General features: G+C 43.5%; 1 protein-coding gene across 1 annotated transcript in view; it reads left to right on the forward strand.

Moving 5' to 3' along the window:
* Nucleotides 1-26,843, forward strand: part of LOC137376528 (calpain-2 catalytic subunit-like) — an 81,940-nt gene that overhangs the window by 43,891 nt on the left and 11,206 nt on the right. The window contains exons 7-14 of the mRNA XM_068045246.1: nt 7,122-7,207; nt 8,742-8,816; nt 18,005-18,165; nt 18,798-18,967; nt 19,907-19,918; nt 21,247-21,458; nt 23,753-23,795; nt 25,449-25,508. Of these exons, the coding sequence (XP_067901347.1) occupies nt 7,122-7,207; nt 8,742-8,816; nt 18,005-18,165; nt 18,798-18,967; nt 19,907-19,918; nt 21,247-21,458; nt 23,753-23,795; nt 25,449-25,508 (819 nt within the window). The remainder of the gene's footprint in view (nt 1-7,121; nt 7,208-8,741; nt 8,817-18,004; nt 18,166-18,797; nt 18,968-19,906; nt 19,919-21,246; nt 21,459-23,752; nt 23,796-25,448; nt 25,509-26,843) is intronic.

Below are 26,843 nucleotides of genomic sequence, written 5' to 3' on the forward strand. Positions count from 1 at the left end.
TGCAAGCCAGGGTGAAGTAACTTGGGATAAGTTAAAAGCACTGTCTATGGAGGAGCTGAGAAAAATGGCTGAGTAATGTGGGATCACTGTGCGTGGCAAGGCTAGGAAGTCTGAACTCCTAAGGCTAGTGGCCAACTATTTTTCCCTTGAATCTGAAGAAGCAGAAGCAGTGTTAGTAGACCCAGACAGGGTACTGCTAGCAAATATACAATTGGAACAGAGGAAACTTGAATTTGTGGAAAGAGAGAGTGAGAAAGAAAGAGAGAGCCTTCCAAAAGGAATGTGAAGAGAATGAAAGGCAGGCGAGAGAGAGAATATTCTGGAAAGAATCTGAAGAGAGAGCGCTGAAGCGGCTTGAGTTAACTAGGGGGCGACAGAGTAACCCTAATGAATACATGGCCAATATGGAGGAGCATGATTCAGGGCTGGGTACAAAATTGTTAAAAGTCGCTCTGTTAATTCCAAAATTCAATGAGAAAGATGTGGAAGCGTTTTTCATGTCTTTTGAGAAACTGGCAAGGCAGCTAAAATGACCAGCTGAGACCTGGTCTCGCTCATTGCAAAGCAAAGTAACTGGAAAAGCCCATGAGGTTTATTCCTTGTTGCCAGATGAGAGTTCATCAAATTGTGAACTGACCAAAAATGCTATCCTCGGGGCATATGAATTAGTACCCAAAGCCTATCGCCAAAAGTTTAGAACCCTCAAAAAACAAGTTAATCAAACTTATTAGAATTAGAACATTACAGCGCAGTACAGGCCCTTCGGCCCTCGATGTTGCGCCGACCATCTGACCTACACTATTCCATTTTCATCCATATGTCTATCCAATGACCACTTAAATGCCCTTAAAGTTGGCGAGTCTACTACTGTTGCAGGCAGGGCGTTCCACGCCCCTACTACTCTCTGCGTAAAGAAACTACCTCTGACATCTGTCCTATATCTTTCACCCCTTAACTTAAAGCTATGTCCCCTCGTGTTTGCCATCATCATCCGAGGAAAAAGACTCTCACTATCCACCCTATCTAACCCTCTGATTATCTTATATGTCTCTATTAAGTCACCTCTCCTCCTCCTTCTCTCTAACGAAAACAACCCCAAGTCCCTCAGCCTTTCCTCGTAAGACCTTCCTTCCATACCAGGCAACATCCTAGTAAATCTCCTCTGCACCCTTTCCAAAGCTTCCACATCCTTCCTATAATGCGGTGACCAGAACTGCACGCAATACTCAAGGTGTGGCCTCACCAGAGTTTTGTACAGCTGCATCATGACCTCGTGGCTCCGAAACTCGATCCCCCTACTAATAAAAGCTAACACACCATATGCCTTCTTAACAGCCCTATTAACCTGGGTAGCAACTTTCAGGGATTTATGTACCTGGACACCAAGATCTCTCTGCTCATCTACACTACCAAGAATCTTCCCATTAGCCCAGTACTCCGCATTGCTGTTACTCCTTCCAAAGTGAATCACCTCACACTTCTCCGCATTAAACTCCATTTGCCATCTCTCAGCCCAGCTCTGCAGCCTATCTATGTCCCTCTGTACCCTACAACACCCTTCGACACTATCCACAACTCCACCGACCTTCGTGTCATCCGCAAATTTACTAACCCACCCTTCTACACCCTCATCCAGGTCATTTATAAAAATGACAAACAGCAGTGGCCCCAAAACAGAACCTTGCGGTACACCACTAGTAACTAAACTCCAGGATGAACATTTGCCATCAACCACCACCCTCTGTCTTCTTTCAGCTAGCCAATTTCTGATCCAAAGCTCTAAATCACCTTCAACCCCATACTTCCGTATTTTCTGCAATAGCCTACCGTGGGGAACCTTATCAAACACCTTACTGAAATCCATATACACCACATCCACGGCTTTACCCTCATCCACCTGTTTGGTCACCTTCTCGAAAAACTCAATAAGGTTTGTGAGGCACGACCTACCTTTCACAAAACCGTGCTGACTGTCGCAAATGAACTTATTCTTTTCAAGATGATTATAAATCCTATCTCTTATAACCTTTTCCAACATTTTACCCACAACTGAAGTAAGGCTCACAGGTCTATAATTACCAGGGCTGTCTCTACTCCCCTTCTTGAACAAGGGGACAACATTTGCTATCCTCCAGTCCTCCGGCACTACTCCTGTCGACAATGACGACATAAAGATCAACAACAACGGCTCTGCAATCTCCTCCCTGGCTTCCCAGAGAATCCTAGGATAAATCCCATCTGGCCCAGGGGACTTATCTATTTTCACACTTTCCAAAATTGCTAACACCTCCTCCTTGTGAATCTCAATCCCATCTAGCCTAGTAGGCTGTATCTCAGTATTCTCCTCGGCAACATTTTCTTTCTCTACTGTAAATACTGACGAAAAATATTCATTTAACGCTTCCCCTATCTCCTCTGATTCCGCACACAACTTCCCACTACTATCCTTGATTGGCCCTGTTCTAACTCTTATCATTCTTTTATTCCTGATATACCTATAGAAAGCCTTAGGGTTTTCCCTGATCCTATCCACCAATGACTTCTCGTGTCCTCTCCTTGCTCTTCTTAGCCCTCCCTTTATATCCTTCCTGGCTAGCTTGTAACTCTCAAGCGCCCTAACTGAGCCTTCACGTCTCATCCTAACATAAGCCGCCCTCTTCCTCTTGACAAGCGCTTCAACTTCTTGAGTAAACCACGGCTCCCTCGCTCGACAACTTCCTCCCTGCCTGACAGGTACATACTTATCAAGGACACGCATTAGCTGCTCCTTGAATAAGCTCCACATTTCGTTTGTGCCCATCCCCTGCAGTTTCCTTCCCCATCCTACACATCCTAAATCTTGCCTAATCGCGTCATAATTTCCTTTCCCCCAGCTATAATTCTTGCCCTGCGGTATATACCTGTCCCTGCCCATCGCTAAGGTAAACCTAACCGAATTGTGATCACTATCGCCAAAGTGCTCACCTACATCTAAATCGAACACCTGGCCGGGTTCATTACCCAGTACCAAATCCAATGTGGCATCGCCCCTGGTTGGCCTGTCCACATACTGTGTCAGAAAACCCTCCTACGCACACTGGACAAAAACAGACCCATCTAAAGTACTCGAACTATAGTATTTCCAGTCAATATTTGGAAAGTTAAAGTCCCCCATAACCACTACCCTGTTACTCTCGCTCCTGTCGAAAATCATCTTCGCTATCCTTTCCTCTACATCTCTGGAACTATTCGGAGGTCTATAGAAAACTCCCAACAGGGTATCTGGAGTTTGAAAGAAGCAAGCAGCTGGCTTTTGACCAGTGGCTGAGGGCTTTAAAAATATAGCTCAGCTATGAGACTCTGAGAAGTAATCCTGTTAGAGGAATTTAAAAACTCTCTCCCATTCTCAATAAAGACACCTCTAGAGGAGCAGCGGGTTCAGGGAGCCCAGCAAGCAACTGTTCTGGCCGAGGAGTTTGCTTTAATTTAGAAGTTGGTTTCCCAGGGGAGAACCTTTTCCTAATCACCCCCATAAATCCGAAAAGGACAAAGGGTGGGAAGATGATATCTGCCCAGGCAATCCTGGAAGAGAATGAAAAGCAGGAGACATGGGTGGCCCTCCTCCAGCCAAAAAGGAAGGTGCTATGAGCAAGAGTGAGACCCGGAGACCTGTGTGCTTCCATTGTAATAAGGCAGGGCATTTAAAAGCTGACTGCTGGAAACTAAAGGGGAAACTGGTAGGGTTAATCAGGGCACACCCGCTCGGTGAAGATGAGGGCCTGATGCAAAACACAGAACAAGCTGTGGCTTTAACTGCAGTAAGAGTGCAAACCAGGAAGCTTACTATGGCCAGTGCAGGAAAGGTTAATAGGATTCCTGAAGGTTTTCAGAGTTTTGTATTTGAAGGTAAAATAACCCCATATCCCTCGAATGGGGCAGGCAAGTCCATAGCAATTCTCAGGGACACAGTGGCGACTAGATCCCTTTTACTGGGAAAAGGCCTGACCTTTCCCCCAGAGAGTGCAGTGAACACCAGAATGATGGTGAATGGTATTGGAGGGCAGTGTACGCCTGTGCCTGTACACTGGGTGCACGTGGAGTGTGACGTAGTTTCAGGACCGATGACTGTAGAGATTGTCCCTAGTTTGCCTGTGGACAGTGTTGACCTGCTCCTAGGTAATGATCTGGCAGGGGTGAAGGTGGTAGCCCCCCCAGTAGTGAAAGAAACACTGCAGGACAGAGACAGGGCAGTGGCAGGAGACAGTCTTCTGCAGTTTCCCTGAATGTGTAGTGGATCAGGCCATGATCAAACCAGCTCCCCCAGAGCAGACTGCATTGACCCTGCAGGCAGATGACCATGAGGTCTGCCTGTCCGAGACTTTCTTTGGAAAGTTAGGAGACCCAGGAAGTGAATTAAATGGATTATCCCTTGGTGAAGCTGTGAGCCCCCAACCCAGTATTGCAAGAGTTAGCACAGGCTGCCCAGTCTGAAAGTGAAGCAGAGGGAGTCCCTGATTGCTACTATTTAAAGAATGAGGTACTGATGAGGAAATGGAGTTCTCCTCACAGACCTGAGAGCAAGGAGTGGACAGTAGTCCACCAGTTAGTGGTGCCACAGAGAAATATGAAGGACTCATGAGACTACAGTGCCTGTACATGCCGGGATATGAAAGACCAAAGCCCACATAAGACAGCAGTTTGACTGGCCAAAGCTCCACGAAGATGTGGTGGAGTACTGCAGGAGTTGCCACATGTGCCAAGTTGAGGGGGAACCCCAACCTACAATGAAACCCGCACCCCTAAGTCCTGTACTAGTGTTCGGAGGATCCTCCAGAAGAGGGCTGGTGAACTGTAAAGGGACCCCCGCCGAGAACAAAAGGGGACAGGCAGGCGCACGGCTGGCAAAACTTTAGAAAGAGAAGGGAAACAAGTGACCAAGAGGGCAAGTTAAAGGCAGTCCAGGAAGAATTCCAGATGAAAACCCCTACTGTCCTGTCAACCAACGCAGAAAAGTTAGACCCCACATCCTCCTATGTAATTGCAGACTCTAGAAGCACCCCACCAAAGTTGCTAATAGCATTTACAGGAACCTGCAGAGACAAAGCAAGACCTCTAGGGGGCACAGAAACCGTGAGGGTGATGTCTCACCTAGTCGAAGTGTCACAGGAGAGTGCAGCCAAGTCTGCACAAATACTGACAGGTATGAGTGTCCCAGAGAACAAAGGGGAGAGTAACAAAGACTCTTTCCCCACAGTCAGAAGAAAAGGGAACCACCCATCCCCTGAAGTCAAAGGAAAAAGGAACCACCCATCCCCTGAAGTCAAATGTCTTTGTAAAGCAGCCCCGGCACACAGAACAGACCATTTTTAGTAAGCTGTAAGATTGGTAAGTGAGTGGAAATGAGTGAGAGAAATACATGGTTTTTCTTTCTGTATCTTCTATTTCTCTCATTCTATAATAAAATGCACCGTTTTTCTTCAAATCGAATTTCATTCCCCTGGGTGTGGAGATGTCAGGCAAACACCCCCCCCCCCCCCCCCCCCCCACGCTCCCCACCACCTGCCAAGACTGAGGTACGCATGATTTTGCCACATGAACATTAAAACTTAAAATTGCAAGCCCCTGACTGGAAAGACATTTGCATAGTAACCGACAGTGTTGGAACAATGGGGACCCAGTTGCTTCTTGCCCAATACACCGAAGAAGTGGTCAGACCAGTTTTGGTCACGTGACTGACCGTTGGAGGTTTTGAATTTGAACTTCCAACAGAGGATATTGAACTGAGAAAGCAATGTGCTTCCATTTGGAACAGAACGTCCTCTCCAGTCCTGTCTGCTTCCATCTCTCTCCTACGGAACTGAATCTTGTGAAAACACGTAAACCGCAAAGACAGAAAAGTCTCCTACGTGAACAAGGTTTAAGAACAACGCTGGGCCTGAAAACCAGCAAGACTAACTACAATCAAATGAGCTCAAAGCACAGTAAACCAGAAACTCTTCTGATATTGCCTCTAACTCCTCTCTACTATATTTTCCTCTCTCTTTTCTGTACCTATTTGCATGTGTGTATCACGTGCACATGCTAGCGTAGGTGTGTCGTATATCCTTAGGTGTTAACCGTATTAGAGTTTAAGTTTTAATAGTTTTAACATTTTAACAGCAAAAGACCCCAGACCCCTTTCTCGCCTGGTCGTAACGGTGATGACCACTCCTGTGCCCTAGTTGCACTTAACATGTAATTGAGATTCTTTATGGTGCAGCTGTTGTCCAGTAAGAGACCAGATGGAACTTCACTAAAAAGAGGCTTCGAGCTCAGAACTGATCAGGAGGAGGATGGTCGTGACAGGAATCTGAGTCAAGTATTGAGTAGAGGCTATGTTGGGTCCCTGTCTATATTTAATGCTAATCTTTCATTCTCAAAACTGAAACCTGGCCAAGTTTTTCCTTACCTTTTAAGGTGTCCCGACATATTATTCCTAAGACGGCTGTTGCCTTCCAGGTCTCAGTGGGGCAGTTATGCACGAATTAGTCTGCTGAACTGTGCTTGTTATTTGTTGACCCCAGTCTGCAATATCCACCTGTCTGGCTCAATTGCTAAACACTAATGGGATGCAGAAACATGCCATTGATCTACTGAATGGAGGCAGGTTGGTTGTTTTCTGTTACTGAACACAACTTGACTCTAAATCAAAGTTAAGTGGAACAAAATTAAGTAGAAGACTTCTTGGTAAAGCAGCATAAAACTTTAGTTTGGTTTTGTCAATGTTTTTATGTGTATGGATGCGTATATATTCTAGTGAAAAATGTAATACAACTTTGAGGTAGTGATTGGCTTGAAAACTAGACTTTCTACTTAGGATGTGCACAACCCACAGCTAGCCACCTCCTGTTGTACAATTGGAGCAGTATTTCCATAAGAATGGTCACATCACCAGTGAATTGGGTAATAATCATCTTGCATTGGGAACTGTAGGAAAAACTAGCTAGGAGCCCAGGAAGAAAAATGCCCCATTTAAAACCCCGCAGTAATTCTTGTTTTATTTCTCCTGGCGGGTCTTAGCAGCTGCTGCTGAATATTCATTTTGAGGCCACAACTGAAATAGAAACATGGGAATGCAGTTTTCTTGTATTTTAACCCTGTAGGTGAATTATCAAGGCGATGAGGAGAAACTGATCCGGATCCGGAACCCTTGGGGTCAAGTGGAGTGGACTGGAAGCTGGAGTGACAAGTAAGTTGTTTTGGGTATAAAAATACCATTTCTGTTGCAATGGTTATCAAACATGTTTAGGATCTTGTTGGAAATTGTCATGATGAATTCGTCCTTCTGAATCTAGACCTCCCATGTCAACAGATGGTTTGTTGGTAACAAGTCATGCCCTTGCTCCCACAGCATAAACATCCTTTAACAGACACCTTAAACATTCACTCCTTCCACCACTGGCGCACATTGGCAGCAGTGTGTACCATCTACAAGGTGCACTATAGTAACTCGCCAAGGCTCCTTCAACAGCATCTTCCAAATTCTTGACCTCTACCACCTAGACGAACAAGGGCAGCATGGGAACACCACCACCTGCAAGTTCCCTTCCAAGTCGCACACTATCCTGATTTGTTCCTTCACTGTTGCTGGGTCAAAAACCTGGAACTCCTTCCCTAACAGCACTGTGGGTGTACCTACACCACATGGACTGCAGCGGTTCAAGAAGGCAGCTCATCACCACCTTCTCAAGGGCAATTAGGGATGGGCAATAAATGCTGGCCGAGCCAGCGATGCTCATGTTCCAAGAAAGAATATTAAAAGTTAATGACACCACTGAGAGTTACACAACAGCAGAAGAGTGCTACAGGTACATGCTCAATTAGAGCAGTTATCAAGAGGAACATCAGGGTCTTGAAGTGAATATTATTACTTTGACAGGTCAGGAGGGGCTTCCGCAATATGCAACGGCTGATATGTGCCACTTAGTTATGGCCTGCTGTGCCCTGCACAACACCTTCATCAAAAAAGTCACTCTTGAGGAGTCAGCCCTAGCGGCTTTGGCGTCCGAAGTGAAGTACTTGGAGTAGAACATCAGAGTGACCATCTCTCAAGGAACTTATCCGTTTTTGTCTTCCCCCACCTTCAAATAAGAAAACCAATCATTCAGTTCTAATATCCTAGAACAACAATATACATCAAATCTCTGTCCCTGCATGATTATGCCAAAAATAAACACCCTGATTGAAAGCATGAAATAAATACATCATTTCCTGTGTGACTATGATCTTTATGAATAACAAAGCACCACAAAGATGCACATACTCTTTTAGTACAATAAACTCCAAAGTAAACTGATGTCAACCTATTCTTTCTTTCCCCACTGAGTTTCCCCTGGGTTGGTAAACTTTTCTTCCTTTCTCCTATTTGTGTGTTTCTCCCAGGTGCATAATGTGGGCCAGGATCACTCAAGGGAGGAATTGGGCATTTGATCTAAGACCGTAACAAAAAAATATATAATATATATAAAACCACTTTTGAAATTCTAGTAATGCCATTCAATTCAACAAAAACCCTAGATCTAGTTGTTTAAAGTAAATAAGTACATTATAAGACTCCGAGATCAGTTGTGTTGTTCCCAAGTGGTTAAGACATCAAACACATCACTAAAGCAGATGGGCTCCTGTGCAAATAATGGAGCTCACGGTGATGAAAGCTGAGGTTAATGATCACATACCATTCTTGTAACAAAGTAACCTTTTTAAAAATGTTTCTCTCATTCCAGTTCACCTGAGTGGGATTCCATCTCTGATGAAGAAAGAGAGAAACTGTGTGCCCGGTCAGATGATGGAGAATTCTGGTAAAGTAAATTTAGTCCACAGACCTGATTTATGGATTTAATGACTTGTTTACACACAGTTATAATATTGATACAAACAGGGCAACCAGGTAGCTGGAAATCTAGTAAAACAGAAAATGCTGGAAATACTCAAGTGGACCAGGCAGCACTGATGGAGATGGGAAAAAAGGTTGTTTCAGGTCTTTGACCCCTTTGTCAGAATTAGATGATACAGATGAACAACTTATAATGAGAAACACAGCAAGAGGAAAGGGGGTGGAGGTGGGGAGGAAACTTGAATACATACAAAAATAAAGGGAGAGATTGCTACTGTGCTAGTTCTCCAAATGTTTTGTTCAGAAATGTATAGGTGCATGATAAGTCCACAGTGCAACACAATATAGGTGTATCAATATCTTGCATTCATCTGGCCCACTTTAGTGCAGAAAAAGCACTTTGCAGAACTGTAATTGAAAAATAGATGCTGAGGCAAAGGAGGAGATAGTGGTGAGGTGTTAAAATGTTTCAGAGGAGCATTTTAAGCAGGGTACTAAAAGAGGAGAGGGAGGTTGAGAGCAGAGGTGAATTCTGGAAGACATGGAAGCTTTTTTGGGACCAGTGGGGGGGTTGGAGTGGGAAAAGGTGGTAGAGCTGTAGGAGGTTATAGGTAGTGTTAAGCAAGGCCATGAAGGCTTTTAAATAGAAGGATGAGAATTTTGAACTTAAGGCACTGGGGGACTGAGAGCTAATCTAATTCAGCAAAGATTGGGGTGACAGGCAAGTGGGACATGGCGTAGGATTCGATACTGGCAGCATAGTTTTAGATGAACTGAAATTTACAGAGGGCAGAGAATGGGAGGCCAGGCAAATGCAGAGAGATTATAAGAGGATGAAAAGATAATAATGTAGCATAGTCTTACAATGTTTTTGGTGATTTTGGTTAGCATGATTTTAAATGGAGAATTGTAGGAGATGACAGTTTGGGAGATGACAAATGTGCAAGAACTTCACAGAAGAAAGGAAGGTTGGATACAGTAGACTGCAATGGAAGAGGGATGAGAGTGGAATTTCTGAGGAGAGCTGATGGTGGAGATTTTGAAGCGGATGGAGATGCTGCCTAAGGACCATTTATGATGTCAGTTAGCCTGAGACCCAGAAAGGAAAGTTGGGTGGTCTGCTCTTTAGTGGGAATGTGGTGAAGGGAGGAGGAGGTGGGTCTCATGGATGGGATAAGCTGGGAGAGAGCATGTGGGGGGAGATAAATGAGCAACTCAAGAGAATTGTAGCTTCAGGGAGATTTCGGAGTCAGTTTGGTTGGTGGACAAGGTGTACAGGGGAATGCTGCAAAAGCATGAATGATCTGAATCCTGGTTACAAAGAAGTCCATAGAATCCATACAGTTGTTGGAAGTGAGGATGGAAGGTACAGAGAAAAGGGGCGTAAGGAAATGGTTGGAAGTGAAAGGAACAGGTGAGAACATTGCAGATACTCTAACCATAATCTTCCAAAGTTCTCTCGATCCGGGAACTGTTCCTTTCGATTGGAAAATTGTGCATGTTGCTCTGCTATTTAAGATGGGTGAGAGGGAAACCAGGGAATTATAGATCAGCTAGTCCCAAATCTGTTGGGAAATTACTAGAGCCCATAATTAAGGATAGTGTGTGATGAAGCAGTTACAGTTTGATATCGACAATCCAATTAAGAATCCAGTCAATGGCTTCAGCTGATGCAATGTGAATGGTTGTGATGGCACCAGGAATGGATCTTTCCAGGCAAGAGTTCAATATGTGGCCGATGGTCTGACTTGGATGGCAACAGTCATAATTTGAGCTGGTCCTCATGCTCCACTTGTGGAGCAAGTGGCCACATCTTCCCTGGCCCGTCCTCAAGCGGTTGAGGGTTGTCTAGATTTTCTGCGGGAGGTTGAAACCTGGGACTTCATCATTCGGGTCAGTTACCAGGTTGCGGTTGGTGATGTTAGCAGTCAACCAGGAAGTGTGCCATTGAATGGTAGGGCTGTCGGTTTTTAGGGTGTTCCGGTCGGGGCTACAAGATTTCAGGTGGGTGCGTGGAGTTTTTTTGAGGTCCTATATCAATGGGAATGCTTCATTATAACTGTCAGCCGGTGGTGGTGGTTTGAGGATAATGTTCAATGTGTGCTAGTGCGGGATGTCCAGAGGTGGATATCTACATTGGTGTGGCAGCTGCTGAGCCAGGTTGAGCAGCAGCACTCTGCTGTTGGTTAGAACAGGGCGAGTGAAGCAGTGCGTAGTGTGTTGGCTCTGCTGCCCCAGGTAGTTCCAGTGGGTTTCCTTATGAGATTCACTCTCGACTTGATCTTCGCTGTGACGTTCTGGAGGCGTTGCCGGTAGGTCAAGAGTGTATTGTCATTAGATTGTGGGTGAGTGGTCGGCTGCAACTGGACATGAAATTGATCACTGGCCTTCAAGGTGTTTGGGTGGAAGGCTGAAATGACAGTCTTGGTGGCATTTGGTGGGAGTCTTCATTTTCTGAAGTTGTCTTCCAGCGAACTTCAGTGAGTTTTTCTCAATGTCCTGAAGTTAGCCTGAAAGGCCAGGGCCAAGTCGTTAGCATATATGAAACGCCGTGATTTTGTGGGAGGGAGGTCATTGGTGTATATATATATTGAAAAGGGCTGGTACGAGAACTGATCTCTGTAGGAGTCCGTTGTTGATTATATGAGGGCGGCTAACTTGATCTCCAAAGTGCACACGAAACAGTCGGTTGCTGATCATGGAGTTGATTAGTTGTAGGGTTTTCACGCAGCAGATGATTTTGGAGAGTTTCAGCAGCATGTCTGTACATCACACTATGTCACAGGATAAGTCAACAAAGGTGGTTCCTGTCTTCAGGCCTTTCTGAAAACTGGCCTCAATTTAAGGTCAGTGTCAGGACCTGCTCGGAGCAGTTGCGGCCTGTGCGAAAACGTGTTAGTTGGGAAGGCGTCCATCCTTCCAGGATGGGACTCGGTCTGTTTAGCAGGAGGCGTTCCAGGACCTTTGTTATTGAGAGAAGAACAGTGCTCGCTCTATGGGTCGTTGAGTGGTTTCCCTGGCTTGGCAATTCCTACAATCTTAGACTGGTGCCAGATGTTTAGACTGGTGCCTGTGTTATGGATGTTGTTTTTGCTTGCCACTTCCTTCCCTGTGATACGATGCACTTCAGGAATTTTGGGTAAATCCCATCGACTCCTGCTTTGCCTGGGTTGGTAGCTGACAGGGCGCTGTCCACTTCCTGTTGTCTGTCTGTAAGGGCTTGAGAAGTCTGTCTGCCCTGTAACAGTCTTGAGAGATTGTATTAGGGCTGCTTTTACTATCCACCTATCTTTCCTGCTGACTGTTATCTTTGAGTTTATTAGGAGTTGTGAAGTGAAGGCATCCTTCACGTGGTCCTCCTGTTAAATTAAGTTTTCCAATTTGAAAACCTGCAAACTGATGCTGTCAAGAAGGTGACCAAACCTCAGTCACCATATTCCCAATCCAAGCAGTAAAAACCTACTGGAAAGGATAGGGTGACGGGCTAAAAATTGCCAAGGTGTTCAATCAGAGAGAGCCAGCATGGAGGGTAGGTTATGCCTGACAAACCTGATTTGAATTTTTTGAAGGGATGACTAAAGTAGTAGACAGGGGAATGTCAATGGATCTTGTTTATATGGACTTTCAGAAGGCATTTGTTAAGGTCTCTTGAGAGACTGTTAGCTGAAGTTGAAGCTCATGGAATTGAAGGCGGATATTGACCTTGTTAGGAAACTGGCTGAATGGCAGGAGATTGGGAGTAAGGGTAATGGGCGGGTACTCTAATTCGCAGAATATGACCAGCAGGGATCTGTGTTGGGGCCTTATCTATTCACTGTATTTATTAACGATTTAGATATGGGATAGAAGGCAGCACATCCAAATTTGATGATAGACAACATTGCAAGCAGTGTAGATGGAAGCCTAACATTATGAAGAGATATTGAAAGACTAAGTAAATGGACAGAACTGTGGCAAATGGATTTCAATGTAGGCAAATGTGAGATCATCCACATTGGACCTAAAAAGGATTGAACAGGGTACTGTCTAAATAGTGAAAAGCTAGAAACAGTGGAGGCCCAAAGACACTTGGGCGTCCAGGTACACAGGTCATTAACATGCCATGAACAGATTGAAAAGGCTAATTGAATGCTGGCTTTTATATCTAGAGGACTAGAATGCAAGAGAGTAGAAGTCATGCTTCAGCTCTACCAAGACCTTGTTAGACGATACCTGGAGTACCTTAAGCAATTTTGCATAGCACTCCTTGGGAAGGATATATTGGCCTTTGGAGGGAGTGCGGCATAGATGTACCAGAATGATATATGGACTCCAGGGTTTAAATTTTCAGAAGAGATTACACAAACTAGGATTGTATTCCCTGGAGTTAAGAAGGTTCAGGGGTGATTTGATCGAAGTTTAAGGTATTAAGTGGAACAGATAGGGTGGTTAGAGAGAAACAGTTTCACTGATTGGGGAATCGAGGACTAGGGGCTTTAGTCTAAAGATTAGAGCCAGACCTTTCAGGAATGAAATTAAGAAACACAAAAGGTGGTAGAAGTTTGGAACTTTCTTCTGCAAAAGACAATTGATAAATTGTTAATTTTAGAACTGGGATTGATAGATTTTTGTTAATCAAAGGTGTTAAGGGATATGAGGCAAAGGAGTTGGGTCACAAATCAGCTTTGATCTCATTCAAAGGTGCAATAGGTCTGAGGGGCTAAATGGCTTACTCCTGTTCCTATGTCACTATGACGAAAAGGCACTGAAATCAATTATATGTAGGTATACTCAAGTCTGCACCTCTTGGATTTGAGGGTGTGAAGATGAGGGCCATACTAGGATGACCAACTGGGGTGACAAACAACAATGATTTCCTTGTCCCCAGGAAATCAAAGGTGGAGATGAGGAAGTGGTTGAGTAAATTACTGGCTGCAGAAGTATTGTGGCAAAGCAGCTACAAGGACTCAGCAGTTGTGAACTTGAAAAATGCAAGTTATATGTAACTTGTGGAGGGTTACTTCCAGGGGCAGACTGAAGTGTGTGGGGTTGGAAGAAAGTAGGGTGAAATGGATAGTAAAGGATATAAGGAAGTTGTCAGATAAAACTTTGTGATCAAGACCATGGGCATAGCAGATGCTACAGTCAAAAAGGTGGCAGTGAATATGGGTGAGAGTGTTTACATGGAGGGAGAGATTTAGGGAATGCAGGAGGACAGTGAATTCAGAGAGAGCAAGGGGAATGGAAATTCAAGGTGGGGCTTGAGTTGGTCCGGTAGATAATGGCCTGGATTTTGCAGCGGCAGGTGGAGGAAAACGCAAAGGAGTTCACCGTCATTACCCTTCTGAAACTGACTGTGCCTTCAGGATGTGGGGCATGTGCAGATAGTGTGGAAATCCTGAAGTTGCAGTCTGTCACTTCGTGCTCAGTCACAGGTTTTGCTGTACCTGCCACCCCACCCCGGGACCAGAAATCAGCGAGAACTTCAACTTTTCCGCTCCAACATCGCTGTTGGAAGCCCCATAAAAAGTTACGTTTTGTTCAATCGAGCATATCTGGTTTTATGAGGCGATCTGATTAATAACATTTGATGGACAACAGAACTGGCCCTTAAAAACAAAACATTTACATTCATGGAGTGCTGTTAAATGATTAGTAGATTTTAAAAATTAAACTTGATAGTTTTTTCAGAATATTTTAGCTTCTATCGTCACCCCGTGTGTATGTCTCAATCTTTAATTTGCATTGTGATTTTTTTTTTTAAATGTTACTGCTTTTTGTTTTCTGTTTGGTGGGGGGTGGGGGCTGTGGTGTCTGAAAATCCTTTAATGTGTTTGGCTATTTGGACAGTCTGATGACCTCACTCCAGCTCCATGTTGGGAAATCCCCACTTTAGATTGCTGCAGTCAGTTGCAGTACCACTGCATGGTGATGGAGGTGAAATTCTCCCCAGTGAGACTTAATTTGAAGTCAGCGGTGAGCCCCCTTGCTTCGCCGCTGACTGCAAACTTCAGGCCAATGAGTTTAAAAAGTGGTGAGAGCATGGACTTCAAGGTAAGAGCAGGTGCTAGAGGCATAGGTGGAATGGATCACAATGTGAATTTGTGATGAGGGCCACACCCACAAAATGACTTTTTTGGGCAGGGGAAGTGAAGAGGATTTGGTAAAAGTCAAGGTGTTGCCACGTGAGAGACAAGTTTTACTCAAAGCCATGATGTCAATGCAATCGTCTGCAGTAAGGTTGTGGATGGCAGCCCATGGCTACGCGTGAACATTTTGAGAGAAATGCATAGAAGGTAGTGATTCTTGGGAAGCGGGTAGGTGAAGTTAGCCCCCAGTGGATTCACTGAACAGTAACCTCAAGAGAAGAGGGCAGAGCAGTGAGGGTGGCTGCTCATAAGGAGGCAGCAGTGAGTGCCTTGAAAGGCTCTTTTTGGAGAATGCTGATCGAAGTAGATAGGGTAGCAGTATACTTATTCAAGGGGTATACAAGTTCAGAATGACAAATGTAGGAAGGTAGAGGAGTCGTGATGGGTTGGGAAAAAGATTAGAAGGGACAGAGTCCCTGAGGCTGGAGGCGAAAGCTTGCCTAGTCAGGTGACATGAAATGGAGCAGACCAAAAAGAAGGGCCTGAGAGGTACGAGGTTAATATAAAAGGGACTTAGAAATAATGGTCTTGGGTCCAGAGTGGCAACTAAAATGCACATGTGGATGGAGAGATTTCAGGTTACGTGGGCATGGCAGAGACTAGGAGAAACATATCCTGGTCACAAACCAAGAGGAGGACTGGGAGAAGACCATGTAGAAGGTGCAGTGTATTTGTTGGTCCAATGGCAGACTGTGCCACCCAGTATACTCATAGTTTTGGTTGAAAGGAGATATGGCCAGTTTAGGGAAGCAAACTATTTGCTGTGAACACAAATTCAGTGCTGGGAGAATACTCCAGTTGCAACAATGAACACAATGAGAAATGAAGGAAAATTTTCCTCTCTAGGTGCCCAGCAGGCACAGTGCATCCAAAAAAGCAGCTGATACATTTTCTTCATGCTGGCCATTTATATTGCCTTGGGTAGCTCTGTGCACGGGCCTACCCCTGGCTGAGCTAAAGTTGGGCAGGAACTGGGAGCACAGTCATTGAGATCTTCAGATTTTCCTGTCCGGGTGGCAAGTGGGATGTAAAGCCAAGACATTCATATTGCTTCCTCTTCAGCCTCTGATCTGTGGAGGTTCCAGAGGCAGTCCCAAATGCCAAGTATCTTCAGGCCCTGCTCTCTACTGGAAGACCTAATGGTCAAAGTCCTTGGGAAATGAGGCTAGGATCTGGAATGTCCCCTCTCACAGTAAAAGCTGCAAAAGGGGGTTGATAAGGTGGTAGAATGAGTGAAAATATGGCATGGAATTGTGTAGAATCTACAGCACAAATGGGTAGTGCAGCCTAACTGGTCTGTGCTCGTATTTTTCACACAAGCCTCTTCCCACTCTTCCCATATCCCTCTCTTTCTAGATCAATGTCCATATTTTTGATTTGGTATATCTTGAGTTTAAAAAAAAAATACTTTGGGGTGGGGTGGGAGGTTGGATGATGTAGAAGAACAGAGGGATTTGGAGGTTCAGGTTCGCAAGATATTAGAGGATACGAGATACTAGAATCTGGCTGCTTTAAAAAAAAATCTTACAGGATGCTTTAGATTAATAGAATATAAAATCCCAAGAGGTAATGATTGTCCTTGTATAAAATCTTAAGCCATTAGTCAGAGTTCTGTATGCAGTATTAGGCTCCCACTATAGGAAGGATATTAAGGCTTTAGTGTGTACAGTCCTGATTCATCATAAGGATGCTGCCCTGTATGAAGAAATACAAATATAAAAGACTTGAAAAATTGCAGTTGTTTTTGTTAGAACTGAGGTGATTTGATAATGATGTTTAAAATTATGATGGATGAAAGAGTAAATTAAAGTTTGCTTCCAGTGATTGAGGACTCTAGAAGGAGAGAACCTGCATCCAAGATTAAATCAAAGCAAGTTAGAACAGGGTGTTGGAGAAATACTTTTACACAGAGGGTTGTGAGACTTTGAACTGCACTACCAGAGTTAGTGATTGAAACAGAAACCTAGTCAACATTTAAGAATGTAGCTTGTTGAAATAAGGGGAATAAAAAGACATAGGCCTGAATTTTACATTGGGTGGGAGGCCCCGCCCACCAGCCGAAAAGTCGGTTGTGAGTCCGTGCCCCCGGCCCCCCTTCACTCCGGGCCTGGGGAGCTCGGCTGGGATTCTTTTGCTCTCCAGCCCTTAATTGGATTTGGGCAGGAAGTCCCGCCTACTGGAGCTGCCGGCCAATCACTGGAGCAGCAGCTCTTCGTCACTGTAGCGCCACAGTGAGTGTTGGCCACTGCTGGGATTACACCCAGCCATCGCAAGCAAGATGAAGGATGGCCACGGAAGACAAGTAAGTTTTTAGGGCCTTGCCAGGGACAATTGGCTGGGCTCCGGTGAGGCAAGGGGGATCAGTTAGGAGGGCGGGGGGGAGAGTTGTGCATTGGAGGCGGTTGGGACTTCGGGGGCGGCCCTCTGTGGGGCACAGTGTGCCCGATCAGGAGCACCCCCCCCCCCCACCCACCCACCCTGCCTGCACAAAGGCCGCCTGGTTTTACCAGTTGGTGTTCTTGAGGCTTTTGCTGTCCCGGCTGCCGAGGGTCAAATGCCCGCGGCGGTGGGAAGAGGCCCTTAAGTGCCAGTTAATTGGCCACGTAGGGCCTTGATTGGCCTGGGGCAGGCCGTTTTGCACCACCGCCACCCCGTGTAAAATAGCAGTGGCGGCAGTTGGAAACGGCCCCCTCGCGCCTCTCTCAATTTTAGCCCCCTCCCCTCCACCCCACGCCACCAGCCCTCTCATTTGGGAGCTGTAAAATTCCAGCCACAGGAACAGAGCAAGGACAGACACTAACACTAGGGTCAACACTACTGCCCAGGTGGAGGAGAAATGCCTATTTCCATGTTGTAATTTCTATGCAAGTATCATTCCAGTATCTTTCAAGTCATAAGAGACAAAGCGCATTCATAAATAACTATTTTGGGTAACTAAATTAGTTAGCCATTCTTTGACAATAGTTAAAGGGTCTTTGTCCTCAGTTGTCTTTTTTTAAATTGTTTTCTTGCCATCACCTTGCAGGATGTCATTTACCGATTTTCTAAGAAACTTCTCCCGAGTGGAAATCTGCAACCTCACCCCTGACACTCTTGCCAGCAATGATGTTCACAAGTGGAGCATGATGACATATCATGGGAGCTGGCGGAATGGATCTACTGCAGGGGGATGTCGAAACTACCCAAGTATGAAATTTCAATTTCCATCTCTTTGGCATGAACTTTTGTACAGCATTCAATTAGTTACATTTAGCAGCTTGGTAATGCTGTTGCATCTCCTCTGCCTTATACACTTTAACATGCAGTTTGGACATGAGGTTCTTTTCACTTTGGGTCATGGATATTTTAGTAACAAGGAAACATAATTCTGCTCATGTGGCTAGTGTTTCAAGGTCAGATATTGCATCTTTTTCCTGTTCCAAACCTGTACTACTCAGTCTGTTTTGAATGCTTCAGTTGAATCAGTATTTTGTGAACTCTTAAACTCCTCCATTTTCTCATCAGAAATGACAACACTTTTTTTATTCAAATATGAGGCTAACCAATGTTCTATCGAAATCTAATGTTACTACTTTTCTATCGTCTATTCCTTTTTCCACTGTTCTGTAATGGCATTAACAATTTACAATAAATGATTTGGTTAATACCAGTGTTAAAATAACAGACCAAGCAGTGTCAAGTGACACATTGTGTTTATTTATCTCTAAACTGTGGTGAAAAGGTGGAACCATTCTGTATTGATCCACCTGGAATAATGTGTATGTGCACCAACTGGTGAATGGCTGATCTCATTGGTAACCGTTGGTTTCCATTTATAGGATCATTTTGGACAAATCCTCAATTTAAGATCCAGTTGGATGAAGCAGATGATGATCCTACTGATGACGACGACAAATGTAGCTTTCTGGTTGGCGTGATTCAAAAGAATCGGAGAAGGCGAAGGAAAATGGGCGAGGACATGAATACCATAGGCTTCGCTATCTATGAGGCAGGCTTAAAAAGTTTACTCACTAGTTGTTTTCTCATAAAAATAAAAGGTTTAAAAAATACAGTAATAAAGATTCCTGCCATGCTGATCTCCATATGGTCTTTTCAGGTTCACACATTCAGTGCAAACATAAGACATTGATGAAGCTAATGGTGCAGACTATTGAAAGTAAGGCTACTACCTTACTGAAACACTGTCACCATGTATGGTGAAGAGCTCTTTCAAAAGCCAATTTTTTGTTTGAATATTAATATTTAATCAGGCATGTTACTTCACTGGACTGTACATGGTTATGATGCTCTATCCGACCAGTCATAGCTTTTAAAGAAGTGGGCACCTTTTTTAAAACTGTATTTCTATTGACTGTGGTGGCTCCTATTGTAGTACAGTAGTGTAGCTAGCCTTTATTGCAAGAGAATTTGGAACAAGCGTAAATAAGTCTTGCTGTAATTGTATACAGCCTTGGTGAGCCCGCACCTGGAGTATTGTGTACAGCTTTGGTCTCCTAACCTAATGCAGGATACCCTTGCCATAAAGGGAGTGCAATGAAGATTCACCAGACTGATCCCTGGGATGGCGGGATTGTCCTATAAGGAGAGATTGAGGAAACTGGGCTTATATTCTCGAGTTTAGAAGAATGAGAGGTAATCTCATTGAAGCATACAAAATTCTTACAGGGCTGGACAGGGTAGATGCAGGAAGTATGTTTCCCCTGGCTGGGGGTTCTAGAACCAGAGGACACAGTCATAAATGGCTTACCTCTTATTCTGAGACTGAGACGAGGAGGAGTTTCTTCACTCAGACGGTGGTGAATCTTTGGAATTCTCTACTTCAGAGAGCTGTTGTGCTTGAATGACACAATTTATGCAGTTTTTTTTTTCAAGCCTCCTTGTAAAAGCCTTTATACTTATGCTCGTCTTTTTTTCTTAAATTCCACAGGTCCCTGATGAGGTGCGTAGGATTAAGATTCAGAACTACAAAGTCATTTAGATTTTTATATGCAGGTGGTATTTTGCTAATTTTTGATACACTTTATTACCCAACTAATCTTCAAACCTGTTCTGAGTGGGCTATTAAAGAAATGGCAGAAATTTTTTTTTCATTTAATATTTTCCCCTTATTACACACCATACTCCAGCAAAAGGAGCATGTAACTGAGCAGCTCCGAGTAATATCCCTGTGTCACCTGCTAGGTGGTGCATTAGAATGGGTTTGGTGCTGGAGAATCTCCTGTTTTGACACTGACGTGGCTGTAATAAAGGATTTTTGTGTAGGCACTTGTGACAGTGACCTCGTATCTTACCATGCTGTTGAATAGTATACTGAACTCCAACTCCAGCATATATGTCCTTTCTCAAAACACAGTTGTCCAACTCCAGAGGTTGGGTTAAGGGTATGTGTTCGGAAATCAATGTAGGGTATAAATCTGCCTTTGATAGTAGCATCATATCAATAGAACTGAATATCAGACGGCCAAAGCCAATGGAACTAATGGGTGGGCAGTCGATGCAATTATCTATTTGCTCTGCTGCCCAAGGAAGATTTTTGCCCCTGTGACTTTTACTTCGGAACCTTTTTTTTTGTGTTGTGAAGGGAATTTTCCTTGGACACATCTGAAAACTTCAAATATGATGCTGCCAGTAGCAGATATTGAATTCAGAGTTAATTTGTTTTTCTTTTCAAGCTATACTCTAGCCTCCTTGCATCCAATAAATTCTTACCACACCAGACAGTTCAACCTCCAGACAGTATCTTTGGATGCTGGGTAGCTCCTTGTTAACTTGTCCAGAACATAGATTTAAAAATTACTAAAACGGATGAATGCCATTTGATTTGTTTCCCCCGTCTTGCATTGTTTAATCCTACTAAGACTATGTGCTGCTGAAGGAGAATTTTAACAGTAAAGAGGGTGAGGAATTGATACTTTCTGCTGTGTTGTTGTTTTCCTGGTAATGATGATATCATCGTGAATGTAGTTGGAGGGATACCCATTTGGTAACAGAAATCTTACAGTGCAGAAGGAGGCCATTCGGCCCATCGTGTCTGCACCAGCTCTCTGAAAGAGCAATTCATTTAGTGCCATAGTCCCACCTTCTCCCCATAACCCTGCACATTCTTCCTTTTCAGTAACTTGCAGGTTATGGAAATAAATTGTATTCTGTCTATAGTACAAATCTTAGATTTGAAGTAATCTATATAATCTATGGGTTGTAATAACATTTCAAAAATACTGCAAATTCAGAAACAAGTTGATGCCTTTTTTTGTTTCTATAAATTAGTATCAAAGCCAAACTAATATTCAGCTCAGGAGAGATTTTTTCATGACCCACGCAGCAAGCGCAAGATCTGAAACCTTCATCAACCTGCGAGAGGTCATGAGCCGACATGCTCTTGAAACTGGACAGTATTTCATTATACCATCCACTTTTGAGCCAAATAAAGATGGAGACTTTGCAATTCGTGTGTTTACAGAGAAAAATGCTAATTTAATGTAAGTATAAACAACACATGTAGAGGGATTGGATATCAGCAAATTCTGTGAAAGGCAGTGACAGATTTTTTTTTTAAAAGAGGGAGCATCCGGGAACTGGATGGTGCTATTCTTTTCAAGACTTACTATATTTTCACCCCTCATCCTGGTTTTGAGTCCAGTCCAGAATGGCAATGTCCTGAGCTGCTCCTGGTCAGCTGCTATAACTTCAATGGAAGTGGGGCGGAAACCCCATTTACATGTGTACATAGGATTTCCACCACAGTTATGGTGGAGCAGGACCAGATTTGTGGAAATTCTCATCCAGCGTCCTCTTGGCCTGTTCTAATGGCCCAACATGAAATGTGTTTAAGTTATATAGAGAGATTAGAGAAGCTGGGATTGTTCTTTTTAAAGCAGAGTACATAGGGAGAAAGTCTTTTCTCTGGCAGCAAGGTCAATAATCAGTGAACACAGGTTTAAGATAATTGGCTAAAGAACCAGAGGAGAGGTGAAAGTTTTTTTTTTTTTGCACAGAGCTTTTTAGATTTAGAGATACAGCACTGAAACAGGCCCTATGGCCCACTGAGTCTGTACCGACCATTTACACTAATCCTACACTAATCCCATATTCCTACCACATCCTCACCTGTCCCTATATTCCCCTACCACCTACCTATACTCGGGGCAATTTATAATGGCCAATTTACCTATCAACCTGCAAGTCTTTTGGCTGTGGGAGGAAACCGGAGCACCCGGAGGAAACCCACGCAGACACAGGGAGAACTTGCAAACTCCACACAGGCAGTACCCAGAATTGAACCCGGGTCGCTGGAGCTGTGAGGCTGCAGTGCCAACCACTGCGCCACTGTGCCGCCCTGATCTGGACTTCACTGCCTGAAAGGGTGGTGGAAGTAGATTCAATAATAACTTTGAAAATGAAAATTTTCAGGGCTGTGAGGAAAGAGCCAAGGGTGGGACTAATTAGTTGTGCATGTGCCAGCACTTTGAAAGAGACAATGGGCCAAATGGCCTCCTTCTGTGCCATATGATAGTAAGTAGTGTTTTTGTGAAACTGCAATGTCACTCCTCATGTCCAAAGGATGGATGGTGTGCAAAGTGGAAATTTTGCACTGGCACAGTCGCAGCCACTCATGTGAACATTAGTTCAGTATAAATGAAGCATCTGGTTTCTGCTAACCCAGCCTGTCTGACCTGTGAATGTACAAACCTACCACTGCAAAATATGTTTATTTTCCCAACACTTCATGCTTCAGGAAAAAAAAATGATGCATGCAATCATTACATTGTTAACTTCAGACAAAAGAGCAGAAATATGGTTCAGAAAGCAAGATTCCATTCTCACACAGTTTGCTAAATCTGAGCCTTATCTTGTGTACAAATCTTAAAATTTAAGGGTGGCAGAGTGGGGTACTTTTAAATTTTTTCTGATGGAATGAAATTGCATGCAACTAATGAATTTGGTCACAACAAAAATGTAATGAAAGTATATAAATATGAAAGTATATTAAGCCAAGCTCTCCCCCCGCCACATGCCACTCTTTTCTCCCCGCCCCCCACCCCCCTGCCCAATGGCTCCATGGATTTGCAGGTGGTAAACTCTGAAGCATGCAGATGAGGAAGGTTTTGATTTCTAGTCTTTGCTGAGTTAGTCTCAACTGGGAGGTACTATACTTAGTCTCTATATCCCTAAACTAGGTTAAGCTTGGCAAAGTTGTCTTCCTGATTTCTCACCTGAGTCCTGTGTTCGAAAGTGCGCAAATGGGAATAACTGGCTGAGTGTGGGATTGAACTTGCCTGTGATGCTCCCCATTGTAAAGCAGTCTTCAGGCAGTTGCTGGCAAGGCAGCTATTTGAGCAAAGTAGTGGAGAGCTGCTAGTGTTTGTGGAATATTCCAGCACATGTCAGTGCACTTTCTTTTAGAATTAGAGGAAATGGGGAGAAAGTTTTGGAGGAAATTATTTTTTTTTTAAATCACTAAACCTAGAAAGAATTTGTGTTGTATTCATCTACATCATCTTTGGCCTCCTTGTCTCAAGAGACAATGGGTAAGCACCTGGAGGTGGTTTGTGAAGCAGCACCTGGAGTGGCTATAAAGGCCAATTCTAGAGTGGCAGACTCTTCCACAGGTGCTGCAGATAAAATTGGTTGACAGGGCTGTTACACAGTTGTGTTGTATTATAACTACTTATTACTGATTTGCTTCTAGACATTTAATTGAAATGTGATCAGGATGCATGGAACACATCTGAAAGTTTCACTGTGTATAATGTGTATTGTTTTTCTCTTCCAGTCAAGCGGATACTGAAATTGATGCAAAACTGGAAGATGAGGAGGTATATATGACTTCATCTTTGATTGTTCTTCGAGGTACTCTAACTGCCCGCTCATTTAGCTTTATCCTCCATGTCGAAAAGGTTGTCATGAAATGTCAACATCCCCACGTCCTAACTTTTAGCGGCCTCCTCGCTCTTCTACCTAGTACTTGTTTAAAAGCCGGGGCCTATAAGGCTGACAATTTCCTGATTTTTAGGGCTGTTTTGACTCTTTAAATGCCCAGCTGCTGCTTCATGTGCCACATGACTGCTGAATTTTGTGACTGAGCACTGACTGACTCCCCTCTAAGCAGCAGGATTCCTACTAGGTATAGAAAGTGACTTTGTTGAGTTTGGCCAGAACTGGAGGACTGTGTGGCACTTCACGAAGAGGAGAGTTCGGCCCTAAAAATCAGAGAAAGCCATGATCAAAATGTATTTTGCTTCATTCAACTGCAGCTTGAGTACTGTGTCCTGTCCTGGCCACTGAGACATTCAAGCATGGGAGGCACTGCAGAGAAGAGCCGGAAGGCTTATTTCTAAGCCAGAGTCCCTAGTTATAAGGGAAGATAAAGAAACTTGGGCTGTTTAGACTTGAAAGGAGGGGCCAGAGAGGCAATTGTATAAACCGAATAAGAAAGGTAAAATCTGAAAAATAATTTTAAATTAAATTATGGGAGTAAGACCCAAGGTTACTGGTCCAAACAAGTAAAAGAGAATATTAAGGTCTCATATTAAGTTCGTCACACATTGATCATTTGAAGGAATAGACTCTCATAGAATATTGGAGGGAAAAAAACCCTGGAATAATTTCTGAACCAATTGGATGGTGCAGTAGCGGGGGAGGGAGAGACTTCGGGGTCATTCTGGATGGACCAAATTACCTTCCTTATCCTGTTCTATATAGTAGGTATGAGGCACCACATTGACAGTTCACTCTCATGCCTGCTGAACCCAGTGTTCATTTGTTGGTTGCCATTGAGATCCATAAACGGTTTTTCATTTCTTCCTTCCCACATGTAATACATGGACTCTGGATGTTGTGAATTTGATGGGATAAATGGCCATTCTCACTCTAGATTTCCAAGTGGCTTCACACTACCAACATTAACCCCCTGGGCATGTGAGGAATGATGGGTGCAAACCAATACCTCATTATTTTGTGAAGCAGCACACTGGAACAGATCCTCAATTGTGTCATTGTTGGAGTTTGGTCCTCAATGAAAGGTTAATCAGTAATGAACTTGTTCATTGTTTTGTGCTTCTTTGGAAACTAATCAGAGCTCCTTTGGACCTTGAGGTGAGATTTTCACTCCATCTGCCAAGTAATTGTAATCCTTGAAAAGTAGCATAACAAATTTGGTGGACTGGCTGGCTTCCCTTGTGAAGTAATGACTCTAATAAACGGAAATGAGACCCTCCTCTGGCCCCTAGGTGTCAGTCAGGATGGTGCTAGTATACTAGATATATCTTTGTCCTGTAAGAAGAATATCCAGATATTTCATGCTGCTAATACTGTGTATCATGCCACATTAATGGTAGCTAAGCTCCTTTACTGTAAATGAGTGATTCCAGGATATACAGTACTATATTGTGTTACTGTTGATGTTTCTTTTTGGCTATGTATGGTTATATGTGAACTCAATTCTATTCTTCTGTGAAAAAATCCTAAAGGTCAACGAAGAAGACATTAGTGCCAGTTTCGAGAATTTGTTTGATCATTTAGCAGGAGAGGTGAGAAATTTACAGTCACTGCTAGGGTTATTTCACTTGTCTTCTGTAATTTTAATTTTGTGCATGTTGTTAGAATATTTTGTAACTTTAATTTTACCTATTCTAAAGTAGATTGAGATAAAAATATATTTGTGGTCAAAATGGGCTGGGGTTCTTAAAATGCAGCCAGGAGATGGTGGCAAAGTGGTAATGTCATTGGACTAGTAACCTAGAGACCTAGGCTCATGCCCTGGGGACACGGGTTCAAATTCCACCATGGCAGCTGTTGAGATTTAAATTCAATGAATTAATAACATCTGGAATTGAAAACTAGTCTCAGTAATGGTGCTATGAAACTATCAATTGTCATAACCCATCTGGTTCACTAATGTCCTTTAGGGAAGGAAATCTGACGTCCTTACCTGGTCTGGCCTACATGTGACTCCAGATCCACAGCAATGTGGTGGACTCTTGACTGGCCTCTGAATTGGCCTAGCAAGCCTAGGGATGGGCAACAAATGCTGGCCTTGCCAGTGACGCCCACATACCATGAAAGAATTCAAAAAAAAACTTCAATTCATACAGTATACAGTTATAGTAAAGATGCAGAGCAGTTCTGGATAATGAAATAGGATAAGTAAGTGATATCTAGTCTAAGAGATCACTCGAGTTGTAATGCTCATTGAACTGCTTTCTTGTTTGATTTTGTCTTTAGAAATACCAGATTGTGTACACCTGCAGTTGTAACAATGCAGGATCTTTCATGAGACATCACAGTTCATAATTCTAGTATGAGTGCAGGATACAGAGTCTCACACTTGGAATAGTTTTACCTTTTTTATCAACATTCATTATCAACATGTCAATAGTAAATCATAGTACATCAAAGGTACATACAAGTGATATGGAGCCAGCAAAATGCACTTAGTCCTTCTCAATCTCTTCTAATCAGCCTGTTGCCATAGTTATTGCCCTCAAGCTCTTATCATTTTATTTATCATAAACACAAGTGACCAAGATAATATCTTGGCCATTATAGACATGGCTGAGTAAATTTCACACATTTCGTCAGCTCTTTTGTCTGAGAAGACATCCTTGCCCTAAGCCTACCTGCACAATGTATCCAATGCTGAACAGAAAGCTGTTTAATTTATTGTGTGCTCATCTCAAATAGCCCAGGATATTAAGGTACTTGGGTAATGTGAACTCTTATTCCCACACTTATAACCTGATGAGATTTACATTAAAATTAAATCAACATAAAGGTACTAGACTGAAAATGAGCTCAATTCAAAAGCATGAAAGGGTGCCTAGCCCTGATTGGGGGGAATAAAACAGTAGATTATCATTCAGAGA

The sequence above is a fragment of the Heterodontus francisci genome, chromosome 13 (genome assembly GCF_036365525.1).
Source record: "Heterodontus francisci isolate sHetFra1 chromosome 13, sHetFra1.hap1, whole genome shotgun sequence".
Taxonomy (NCBI): domain Eukaryota; kingdom Metazoa; phylum Chordata; class Chondrichthyes; order Heterodontiformes; family Heterodontidae; genus Heterodontus; species Heterodontus francisci.